The sequence below is a fragment of the Gavia stellata genome, chromosome 21 (genome assembly GCF_030936135.1).
Source record: "Gavia stellata isolate bGavSte3 chromosome 21, bGavSte3.hap2, whole genome shotgun sequence".
NCBI lineage: Eukaryota > Metazoa > Chordata > Aves > Gaviiformes > Gaviidae > Gavia > Gavia stellata.
The window spans coordinates 14,130,324-14,142,757 of NC_082614.1; the positions used below are offsets into that span (position 1 = coordinate 14,130,324).

A 12,434-nucleotide genomic window follows, 5' to 3' on the forward strand; every position below is an offset into this window, starting at 1 on the left:
GACTGTAACAATTACTGTAGTAAAGGCCAGTCTTGAAAGGAGAAAGGAAAAAGGCTAAATTAAAAAAATATTTTTCTGAACATCTACATTCACAGGGAATAAAGTTTAAGCTAGTTTTGCAGCTTTCCAAGTGTTTTTATAAGTTAAAGATCAACTGAAGAAGCACGCCTGCCAATGGCCAAATTTCTAATGGATAACACCATTTTACTTTGCCTTTATGAATAGGGTAAAGGCGATTATGTACTCTCCAAATGGGAGGTAGACACTACCAATAACCAGGTGTCTGTTCGAAGTTTTGCTGATTCAAGTCTGATCAAAGGTAAAGAAGGTTTTTTCTTTTTATAGACAAGTGTAGAATTCATATTTAATTACAGAAAATACTAAGACATTTTCAGTTATTTCATTGTTTTTAGTAAATACATATATACCAAATGGAACACTTCTTGTAAAGGTACAGCCAAAATGTATGCTGCAAAATTGTTGAGTTTAACTTAGCTTAAACAGAATTGTGATGTACGTATCTAAACTTTTCACAGACCTAGGAAGTTAGATGAGGTTAAATATCTGTAGGTTTCCGGTCCTTGATTGTACATTTTAATACATTTTTGCTTCCAATACGTTTCTCAAAAAAAATAATAAATTTATGTGACTATGGGTATTTTTCAGATGTGGTGAAACTTCAAGTTCTTGACAATCTGCTGTTTGTTTTAGATACAGAGGTATGTGTAATAATTTGGTTTAGTCTTTATTTTACAATGTTCTTAAACCAGCTGTATTTATTCTATAAAATAAAGTTGCTTATATTTACAGAGGATCTTGACCTTACTGGTTTGTTTTTTTTCTACTCCTAGTTATTATTTAAGCTATGGAATGTGTTAATATTCTGCTCAAAAAAAGACAAAAAATGTCTTCTATGAGGAAAATATGAAATCCATATCTGATTTTTTTTTTTTTTTTAATCTAGAATATCTTAAGCATGTGGGATGTTTATTCTCTTACTCTAATTTGGGATTGGCCTTTAATACATATTGAAGAATTTCTTCTAAGTACAGAGTCAGACTCTTCTGCAGTCATATGGTAAGTAAAGCATTATAGCACCAATTCTGAAAAGTGACAAGTTGTCTATCGTTACAGGGAATGTGCCACAAACACACGATTTTCTCAGGTAGTGGATTTTTAGAAATCTTTGTTGAAATCTTTCTAGTCAGTAGGACAAAATAATTAGACTCTATGTATCCTTAGCTCTTGTGTTGTAGAAAAGAAAACCTTGGTGCTTTCTGCTTTTTCTTGGTTTATCTGTTGTTTCTGCTAAGGAATCTTGCATGTAACCTGTATCATTTAGGAAATGCTTGTCTAAAATAATGTATATAATATTGCTTACAAGTTTGGTGTTATAAAAAAGCTAGTCTGTCTATTGGATAGATAAATAGTAAGATCTTCATTCTGCGGATGGAGAAGCCAAAATCTGGAGGTGCGTGTAGGGGTTAAAATACAAAAGGAATTAATAGCAATTCAGATTAGAAGACAGGATTCTTGGCTCTTTCCATTGCTCTGTGCCAGTTTAAAAAACTAAGAATCAGATCCATTTGAAAAGCTTAAAAATGTCAGAAATTAAACATATGTCCTTTACATGCTAAAACACTGTTATTTTTGGGTGCCGTATAAGGTTTTAAAATGTACCAGTTTCCATAGAAAACTAAGTTTTCTAAAACTCGTAAGCCAGAGTATTTCACAGATTTAACGTAAGATTTATACAGTATATTTTGCTTTCTTTTTTCTCCCTCTTGTTCTGCAGGCAAGGGCTTGCCAATGTTAAACTGATAGTTATGACAATACCAGATAACAAACAGGTATAATCTTTTTATCTGTGTTCTGTTCCTCAATTGTTATGCAGTCACTCACAGAAAAGAATGGCGGGGGGGGGAGAGAAAAGAAAAGGGGATGGCTAAATATTTGCAGCAGACAGAATTCTCAGGACCTCAAAGTCAAAACTAAATTGTGACCATCTATATATTAGGATATAGCGAGTAAGGGACTATTGCGATGTCTTATGGCAGCGACCAGGGCAAGCTGCCCTGCTGTTTGAGCTTTTTATGGATTCTTAGGGGTTTGTTTGTTTGCTTTTTTTAATGGTAGGCAGATAGGGGAGAGCAGCAAAATTTGCTATTGTCTTATATACCTATACAGATTTCTTTAGAGCAGTATCTCTGCTGTATTCAGCATGTAATTCCATGTACAGTCAGTGGAGCTAATTGAAATAGAATGCCAGGATGAACGTTATACAATTTTTTTAAATGAAACCTGTTTAATTATATGTAATAGGCCTAACATCTAAAACGTCATTAAACTTTCTCAAATTGTACAGGTCTGCTTTTTCATAAAAACTTCTAAAAATAGTGTCTTCCATCTAACTCCACAAGAATCCAGAAGTGATTCTGTAAACATCACTCTGTTGCCGGTGTATGAGAAAAAAGTAATTCTGACTTGTTTGTTTGCTTTCCTTTTTTTTTCTTTTTTTTTTTTAACAGATGAGAAGTCTAATGGTTTTTGCGTTGCCCACTATGCAACCGCTCTATTCTTTGGAAGTATCTATTGTTTCTTCACTTGTTCAAAGTGGGATTGGCACAGTATGTTTAGATGATTTTTTTGTTGTTGTTGTTGTTTGAATAAATATAGTTGTCTTAATAGGTATAATTATTAAAGAAGGCACTGTGTTATTCTTGGTAGATCAGAACGAATTTGTGCTAGAAATTGTGCAGGAACGATAGAAAGAAAGATTAAATTATGTCCCCAAAGATGGAGAAAAAGATACAATATTTAGCAAACTGAACAGTTTGATTCTAGGCCCGGGTCTACTGCAACGTTTAATACTACTGCCAGTTGTTCTTGCTGCTGTTAAGCTAAAAGCTGTATGAAGTTTTAAGTTCTCTTAGCATAGAAAAATGCTCTGGATTTATTTGGGATTTATTTAAGTTTAGATGAGAGAACTGCTTCTTTTACTGTTTAAACTGCTTCCTTATAAAGACTTCAACAAAAGAAGGTCAAAAAAGACGGCAAGAACTTTATGAATTAGGAATGTTATAAAGACTGGTGGAGTGGTGGGTATGGGAGAGGATACCAAGTGAGAAGTCTAAGCAGTGGCTCTTCATTGGAATTGTGAAAGTGAATGTGGTAAGCTCTGGATCTGATGTGCAATAAAATACAAAGTTGATGAAATTGCTTACCTTGTATAAAGCACTTGGCAGAAAAGATTATATATGCAACTACATAGTGGAGAAAATAATGGGTAATATATCCCTTTTCTTTGATGTGAGATGATAAAGTCAAGGTAGGAAATGCCAAGGCATATATTGCCTTTGTGGAACGTAGCACAGCGATCAGGTTCTAAAAGTTGTGAAGATGGATACAGCGTGACCTGCTTACGGCTTGGACAAAATGAGAGAGTGGAATTTTGAGAAGATGATTCACTCATGTGGAGGGTATAACTGATGGTAATTGAACTGGAATAGCAGAGTGGTTTCAGTCTGTTCAGTTAAGGCCCTCAGAGATTTTTAGATGGTGGAAACTATGCGGGAAATAACATGATAACCATATTAAAAAAACAACAAACTTTTCTGAGAGAAAAGCAGTAGTTTGTTTCTAGATTTAGAAACACTTATTGCCATTACAGTTGTGCTTTCTTATGACTGATTTCCCTTATCACCTAATGTCTTCTGTTATTGCATGCTACAGGATACAATATACTTCTTGGAAGGAATTAATGAAAAACATCAGACGTAAGATAATGTTTTGTTTCTTACTAGATCAGTATTATGTAAAAATGGCAGATTACTTCTATGTATAGTTGTTTCACAGTTGATAAACTCACATAGTTCTGCTCATTCTCAGACCCTCTGAAGGCCCAGTTTCTATTGTTGTGATGAGAAGTTTAACGGAAGCCTTGCCAGAAAATAGGTACTAGTTTTCATGAAACACTTTTTTATTTATTTTATTTTTTCATCTGTGGTTTGGCACTTATATTAAAGCAGTATACTTTACTTTATGTCACCCCTAGACTAAGTCGCTTACTTCACAAACACAAGTTCACTGAAGCAGAGAATTTTGCTATTCAATTTGGACTAGATGTTGAGGTAAGTTGTCTGTTCTTGATAGATACATTCGGAGATTAATTAGTATAACTGAACTTAAGAGTAAGGTTCTTGCCCTATAGTCCAACAGAAAGTTTTAAAAATATTACAAATATAGTGGAATGTTACCTTACAAAGCAACTCGCTGTACTTGAAAGCTGATTCAAAATTATATGACTGCATGGTGAACTCTGGTTTTATTTACAATAACTAACAAACCTTGCAATGAGAAGTGGTGCAGAAGTACATCTTCTGATCAAAATAAGTGCTGCTGGATCAGGAGAATGGACACTTGTCCCTTTAAGTAGCAGGAAACAGGGTTGCTAAAAAAAAAAAGAGAATTTTCACATGCATTTATTAACACATAGTCTGGCTTCATTGACTGATTTATTCAAATAATGCAATGTGAATGTTCCTTCTGCTTTTATGTTTCGTTTTGTTTTTTTAAATTAAAAAATAGGCTTAGCTGGCAAGATAAAAAGATAGCACAATTCTTAGGCACTAATTGGTAATCCATTTCTGTAATTAAATCATTCAATGTACATGGACACACTTTATCTCAAAAACATTGTGAATGAAAGTGTAGAGTTGTCAGTTGAAGTCTGTCTGCTTAAAACTTAATTGCATCAAACTGAAAGCTGTGTTTCTTTTTTTTTTTTTTAAACAGCTTGTATACAAAGTGAAAGCAAACACTATTTTAGAGAAACTAGCTTCAGCTTCTGTTGGGACTTATGGTCACGAAGTCTGGCTGGATCTTGTGAATGAAGCCAAAGAAAATTTGCAAAAAATTCAGGTATGTTTTTATTTCTACCCTCTTTCTCTAATAAAGTAATTCAAATTATAAAGGAGCTTGGAATTAATGTCAGTTGTTTCCTTATGCAAACAGGATAGCCAATTTGTTGTGGATTACTGCATAAATGCTCCATGGCCACTGTATGAAACAACTCAAGAAATGTTGAACTACGCTAAAGTCAGAGTAAGGGGTTTTATTTGTTTAAATTGCTTATACTCGTCCATTCCTATTAGATGCTTCTGTACAACTTGAGAGGGGGGACAATTTCAAACCAGTTACAGTCATTCAAAAAGTAAATGCATTATAAATTATATGTTACCAAACACGAAGAAGCAACAAGGCTTGTTCCAACCTCATTCTTGCTATTACTTAAGGGCAAAAAAAGAGCTTACAGTTTTATTTTCACATGAAAAAGCAGGTTTCAGTTTTGAGTAGTAGCTTTTTAAATATTAATTTCAGGACTAAAAGCTCAAACTATGTCACCTTTTTTGTTTTCATTATTTTAGTCTTTCCTGGCTTATCAAACAGAATCAGAGAGATACATATTATCTGTCTGATTCTGCATACATGTAGAAATCCAGTCAGAGTCTAATATTGTAAAATAAAGACTTCAGTTTACAGAGGTACTAAGTTTTTGCTCATGTCTTTATTAAATTTGTAGTACTGTCTGGCATGTTCTGCACGTACTGAGTTGTCAGCCAAAACATTTCATGTTATTTGTTTCAGATCTTGAAGAAAGACGATAGAATCGTTGCTTCATCATCTGATGGGGCTCTGGTATCCATAACTGAGGTGAGGACAAACTTCTTGGCCCCGCAGTATCATATGATAAACAAGTATGATGTAGAGTTTTAAAAACTGTACTACTGTTGAACTTTTTAAAAGTCTAAACAAGATTATATTTTATAGTATGAAAGAGAACCACAGTAATGACAGGTTTCAGAAATAACCAATTCCTTCAGTCATAGAAAGATTCATTTTCAGACGCTCCAGAAATTGAAGGAAGAAGCGTTCTTAAGTGCTTTTAGGTATTTAATTTTGTTTCTTATTTAGTCCTATTGTATACTGGACAGGCCTCATCCACCTTCAAGGGCAATCAGTGTAAAGTGTTTACACAATTGAAATTTTGGATTAATGCTTTACTGAACAAACTTACATATGTAATTAAAGACTTTTCAAGAATTTCAGTTATTTTCCTCCATTATTCCTCTTTGTGATGGTCATTCTAACCATGTAATATCACTGTTTGGTAAGCCAGATACTGACCTTAAATCTCTTGTCTGCATTCAGGTACTGAGAGCTCAGGCAAGGCTTACAACTTTTTATGGAGCTTTTGGACTAGAGAAATTCAGGTTTGTTTCTGTTTGTTCGTTAAGATTTAAAGTAAATTTAATTGTAATGGTGAAGTATGTGCCATTGAAATTAAGATTTTTTTAATTTTTTTTTTTTTTTTTTAATTTCATTAAACTTTAAACCCTTCCTTCTTTTCCTGAAGTTTCCCATCCTCTACTGTGGAGAAGGGAGAATGCAGAGAAGTTGAGTCATCCTATATGTTGAAAACATATTTTATCTGTTGCACATGCACTATCTTCTATAGATCTTGTTTTAATTTAACACATATAGGAGAGGGTGTGATTTTATGCACACACAATCTAACACTACTGTTGTCTCTCAAAGCATATAGTACTAACCAGAAAAGGTTTGAGGTTCTCCCTCCCCACCTCCTTTAGTATTGACATCTATCAATAACAGAGTTTCTTTTCCTCCTTACTTCTAGTGGTATTGCTTGGACAGAATTCTTGAATAACGAAGACATTTTCAAGAACATCCTTTTTCAGCTAGAAGAAGGAAATTTATCTTGTGCACAGTACCTCTGGCTTAGGCATCAGGTGAGATGGCATAGACATCTCTTTGGTATTTACGGAGGATGTTAAGTCTCTTAAATTTTCCATCCTTATTTAACAGAATCAGACCGATGCGGTTATGAAACAGTTCCTCAAAGAAGAAAAGGTCTATGGCAGAATCTCATTTATTATTACAATGATTACCGGTTCACCTAGCTCCTTAGAAGGAGCTACTTCTTCTTGATTTAAGAATAAACTGGTATTTCTGAAGTCAGAAAGCATATTTCTAGGTCTGAAGGACAACAATTCTTTGATTTGTTCTGGTGATTATAATCTTCCAACCACTTTCTTGCAAGCACAGCTCTCAGAAATTTTAAGTGGACATTTGCTGGGTACCTTAAAATCCTTTAGAAATAATCACATAGACTTCTTACTCTGAATGACACATTCATAATAGTGGCTATGGGCTATTACATTCTTTAGTGCAGGGCTTTCAGGTTCATGTCTGTTCTTTTCTTAATAAGACAGAAGTATAGAGCAAGTCCTAAAGTAATAGGACATGATCCTGCAACTGTAATTTGCAAAGAAATTGCTTCAGTTAGGTCTTGCTTAAGAAGAGCAAGCTCTAGGTTTCTGAACAGGCCTGTATTCTTCTTTTAAATTCCTATTTATGATTATTGAGATTTTATCTTTGTATTTATGAAAACGATTGCTTCTTCCTATTAGTGAAACAGCTTTACAAAGTATCAAATAAACATATACTCCATGTTTCTGTAACTGTTCTGTTTTAATGCTTTAGGCAGATTTTGAAAGCAGTTTTGATGAGCAAATGCTGGAGAACTTGCTTAATGCCATCCATTTCACTGTTCCTTTGAAGGAACTGTGTTTGTGGCTTAAAAATGTTGTGATCCCTTTCTTAAGAAGAGCTGTGCCAAAGGGACAGGTAAGACTGTCTTAATAAATGCAAAATGTAGTTTTTTAAGGCTTAGGTAACTTTATGGTCAGACCTACAGACTTTTATTTTTGAATGTCAGAACCTTGTTACTCTATCTTTTAAAGGAATTATTTTCCCTACAGTTTATATTTTAAATGATTTTTAATGGCAAATTTTGCTTTGATAGATAGCATAACTCTACTTATAACTGTATTTTTTTCAGAAAATATTAGCAAAATGGCTGGAACAAAGTGCTCGAAACCTTGAATTAACTGATAAGGTAAGTCATACTGCAGAAACTTTGCATGTCTTGTATTTCTATATGTATAATACAGTTTGCTAATATCAATTATTTTGGACAGGCAAATTGGCCAGAAAATGGACTCCAAATGGCAGAGGTTTTTTTTACAAGTAAAAATCAAGGTGAAATGGGACTGACAACTTTTGGCCAGTGGACTCCTTTGGTAAGAAATGTAGCAAATACAAGGATTTGCTGCTAAGAGACTTCAGAACATACGCTCTGTGCTAGAGTTGGAATGGATGATAGTTAGGTCACTATTGGTTTTGGTGAAGATTGACTTAGTTCCTTCCTTTCATGGCATTGAGTTCCAATCTTCTTGGGTTTAAAGATTAAAAAAAAAAAAGTCAGTGCAACATTAGTACCCTTTAACAGATGTATTAATAGTCTAAATATGAATAATATTCTTGAATATTCTGTAGTACACAAATAAGCCTGAGCACTAAAAAATGCTTAAATTTCAGTAAAGATACTCCTTATGAACTTAAATTAGAAACATGTCTCATCTCTGTCAAAATTTTTGGAAATTAATTGCAATTCACCATGTGTTATGGCCTGAAGAAAACAGGTATTAAAAATCAGCTGGCTGTAAGGTTATGAATACTGCATTTGTACAAATACAAATAAATTATGTATGTTATATATCCTACGTACATTAGCATCTATAAAAGTGGTAGTATGAAAGTGGAGCAGGAGAAAGCTTAAAGCTAGCCAGCTGTGCATTTTAAAAATTGGAAACATTGACTTTCTATGTTACTTAGATGTGCTGTCTTAAACTTCTGAATCCCACGTTCAAAGTGCATAATGTAAAGAAGAGAAATTTACTCTGTTAAGTCCCACTTTCAAATGTACTTGATTTTCTTTGTTGTATGCCATATAAAGGTAACAGTTCCGCATGTATATTCATAAAATCTTCAAGATTGCAAGGCATCAAAGATTGTTTGTGAGGTTTCTTGGAAAATTGCATGAAAAATAGGGTTCTGACTCTAAAGAAAATGTCAGCTGTAGGTACATTGTTCCTAGCCGTTTATCTTACCTGTCCTCGAGACTTCCAGTGAATGAAATGCTCATCCCTCTTCCCTGTGCAGGCTCTACTAGTGCATCGCTGTCTTTATATTTAGAAAGAATCTTTTCCTAATATCTTATCAGAATCTTCCTTGCTGCATTGTAAGTCAACCACCCTTGTCTTATATCAGAGATGTGGAGATTAATTTGTTTTCTTCCTGTTTATGGCAGCTCTTTAATGGTCTTGAAGATTGTAGCAAGTCTTCTAATGTTTCGCTTCTAAACACTGTTTCAGAGATGTGGTGACTGTGAAGAGGTACATAGGTTAAAGAAGCTGGTAAATGATTTACAAGAACTGATAAATCTGTACAGAAAATACAACTGCAGGCTGGCACTTTGTGATTTTGAAAAGGTAATTCTGCAGACACTTCAAAAAGTGCTTTTGAGTAGTGGATTGTTCTGAGAAGGAGAAAAATCTTATAGCATGCAATTTAAAGTCGGACAAAAGATGAATCCTGATGGATTGGTTGGTTAAACTTGTGTTCATAAGCTGCTAAGACTATTTGAGATCTTGTGTTTGTTATAATTTTTGTTTCAACCAGGGGTATAAATATATAATGTGACAAGATACTATGAGAAGGTATGGCTTAAACTCCATGATTTGCAGTTCATTACAGATCGTATATTATGGAGCAAGCATTAGTAATAGAGAAGTTAGAAGTACAACTGAACAGTAAGGGAATTTGTAAAAGAAAGCTTTTATTTGAGCTAAAGAGGGATGCTAGTTCTTGAAATCATTCAATTGATTTCAGTGGACACTGGATGTTGAATTATTTACTAGAGATGTAAAGGATCGTGCACTAATATGTGTGGTGTTCTAACATGGCATTGTTCTGCTTGCTGCCCAGGAAAATGCAACTACTATTGTGTTTCGCATGTTTGATAAAATTCTGGCACCAGAGCTTGTCCCATCCATTTTGGAGAAGTTTATAAAACCCTACCTGTGTGAACATAATCTACAAGAGGATGAACTTCTTCTACAGTATATAAAGGTATCCATATTTTCTTCCTTTTGAAGAAAGCTATTTAAACATGACTAAGCAGAAAACAAATCTGATGACCATTTTTATTTACACTTGAAATTTAGGACCAGCTTTCAGATTAGTTTACCGCTGTCAATGAACTTACTGATAGTTACTATTTCAGTAATAGGGCATTAGCAGATACAAGGGAAGATAGCCAAATCTGTCCCTTAATGTCCAAAAAACTTGTAATTGTTGTTTATATTATGAGATATTCCTATCTTTTCTGAATTCAAATATCCTAATAATCTTTATCAAAATATACAGGATCTGCTAGAACGTTGTCGTACACGGTCTACTTCAGTGTTTGAAACTGCATGGGAGGCAAAGGCAATAGCTGTCATTGGCTGTATCTCTGATACAGATGTAAGTATCAAGTGGCTCTAACACATCAGTTCAGAATGAAACACATAATTTTTACATAAGTGTATGACCACACTTTTACGTGACTGGTATGAGGAGGAACAAATAGTATGCCGTCTTTTTGTTCTATCTTGGTAATCTCCCATGTGATGTTCTTTGCTTGAGAATTCAATTGTAGTTTTGATTTCATCACATGGAAAACTCATCAACTTTTAATATGTATGAAGCTCAAGCTCTACAGTATCGTAAATTACTATAAGCATGTTCTAATCTAACTTGACACATCATACTATGATAATGAATGCCCTTTATGCAAGTGGAGATTGGGCCAGGAAATAAAATGCTTGCCTAAATGAATCGATCACATGTTAAAAATACTTCAAGAGATTACCTTGTAACTTATTTTGAAAAGTAAGCCTTTTATGTTCCTTTTATAGCTGAAATTTGATGCAGTTCTACAGATAATGCATGGTGCTATGGTACCATGGAGTACAGCAGTGGAGCAGCTGGTAAAACAGCATTTGGAAATGAATCATGTCAAGTAAGGCAACATCCACAGTCTACACTTCAGTTTTGTGTGTACTTTCAATTAGAATTCTGTTGGGGGGTGGCGGAATACTGAGTATCTGATGTAGTATGATGATTAAATCACATAGCTGGAGGTAGCAAATAAATTAATAGTAGTCTAATTTGTCCATAGAGTAAAGTTACTGCAGGAAAGTTACCGACTGATGGAGATGAAGAAGCTTTTGCGAGCCTATGGGATAAGGGATACTAATCTTTTAAAGGACAAGCAGATGATAATGGTGAGTGATCAGCATTATTTACTTCTATTAAACAAAAATCCCTACACTTACCTGTATGTATTTTCATATTAGAAGCCAGACTTTTCAAAAAATCTTAGCTGGTAGCTCCCACTTGTTATCAATAGCCATTTTTCTTATCCCGTTGGGACATGGTTTTTGCCTGAAAGGCCACTTTTTTTAAGAATTAACATGTTAGCTTAGCCAAACCTTATTAAGCACAGCATTGATGATATAGTGGTTTCTGTATGGAGGGCAGGAAAGAAAAGAGGAAACTAACAAAATGGAAGGCTAAGTCCTCTCAAGACTTCAGATCCGATTTCTCCTAAGGTCACAGTGAATGATACCTGGCAATATTTTTAATTTTTTTTTTTAGCATCTCCCCTTTATTAGGGAGAAAACATGAGTGTTTCTGGAAAAGTTCCTTGCCATCCTGTGGAGCCAGATGAGTCTCCTGAATTTTGAGAGTTCCCAGGATAATTCTCTTCCCCAAGCCCAATCCTCTCCAAGTTATGCTTTAGACAAGTTTTCTCTAGACAAAAGTTTTAAACTTCTAGGTAACTTGCTTGGTATGAGCTGTACAATTACAATGCAGAAGTAGTGTGTATAAATTACTTCCTTTGTTGTCCTATACATCAACAAACTGAACTCCGTATCTGTTTTCTTCTTACAGAGGCTAGTGAAATACATTCTTAAACAAGATACCCCTACTTCTTTGGAGGATGCTTTGAAAATTGTAGCAGCATATATGTTGCCCACTGTGGAAGTCTACATTCTGAGGATGATAGACCTGATTGACAAAGAAAGGGTACTAAAATACTTCATGTCAGTTGATCTCAGGATTTAAAGACACTGAGGCCTATTTTCAAAACAGGGGCAAGTTGTGCTACTTGCTGAAATCTTATACAGAGTTTTCTTTTTTTTTTTTTAATATTATGGTTGTATTAGTTGTACACATAACTGCCTATACTTAACATTGAAAATGAGACCTTTGTCAGAGTTTTAAACTTCATGAGCCATCCTTCACTTGTGGCAAAAAGGGATGAAAATTATGACCCACAATACACAAGACAAGTTTGGAACTGAAGTCTCTACATATTTTCACATACTGTTTTTGCTAGAGTTGTTGTGGGGCAAGTTGCTTTCTTGCTGACAAAAAAAAAAGATTGTTTCTTCTGAGTAATG

The 12,434-nt window shown here is 34.3% G+C and overlaps 1 protein-coding gene across 1 annotated transcript in view; it reads left to right on the forward strand.

Moving 5' to 3' along the window:
* The window catches only part of KNTC1 (kinetochore associated 1), a 40,785-nt gene that overhangs the window by 3,938 nt on the left and 24,413 nt on the right, over positions 1-12,434 (forward strand). Inside the window, exons 9-30 of the mRNA XM_059827925.1 lie at positions 226-319; positions 667-719; positions 965-1,077; positions 1,796-1,850; positions 2,529-2,627; positions 3,733-3,776; positions 3,889-3,954; positions 4,055-4,130; positions 4,795-4,920; positions 5,014-5,103; positions 5,647-5,712; positions 6,211-6,272; positions 6,698-6,809; positions 7,564-7,707; positions 7,922-7,978; positions 8,061-8,162; positions 9,297-9,413; positions 9,910-10,053; positions 10,351-10,449; positions 10,884-10,987; positions 11,147-11,252; positions 11,923-12,057. Coding sequence (XP_059683908.1) covers positions 226-319; positions 667-719; positions 965-1,077; positions 1,796-1,850; positions 2,529-2,627; positions 3,733-3,776; positions 3,889-3,954; positions 4,055-4,130; positions 4,795-4,920; positions 5,014-5,103; positions 5,647-5,712; positions 6,211-6,272; positions 6,698-6,809; positions 7,564-7,707; positions 7,922-7,978; positions 8,061-8,162; positions 9,297-9,413; positions 9,910-10,053; positions 10,351-10,449; positions 10,884-10,987; positions 11,147-11,252; positions 11,923-12,057 — 2,064 coding nt within the window. The remainder of the gene's footprint in view (positions 1-225; positions 320-666; positions 720-964; positions 1,078-1,795; positions 1,851-2,528; positions 2,628-3,732; positions 3,777-3,888; positions 3,955-4,054; positions 4,131-4,794; positions 4,921-5,013; positions 5,104-5,646; positions 5,713-6,210; positions 6,273-6,697; positions 6,810-7,563; positions 7,708-7,921; positions 7,979-8,060; positions 8,163-9,296; positions 9,414-9,909; positions 10,054-10,350; positions 10,450-10,883; positions 10,988-11,146; positions 11,253-11,922; positions 12,058-12,434) is intronic.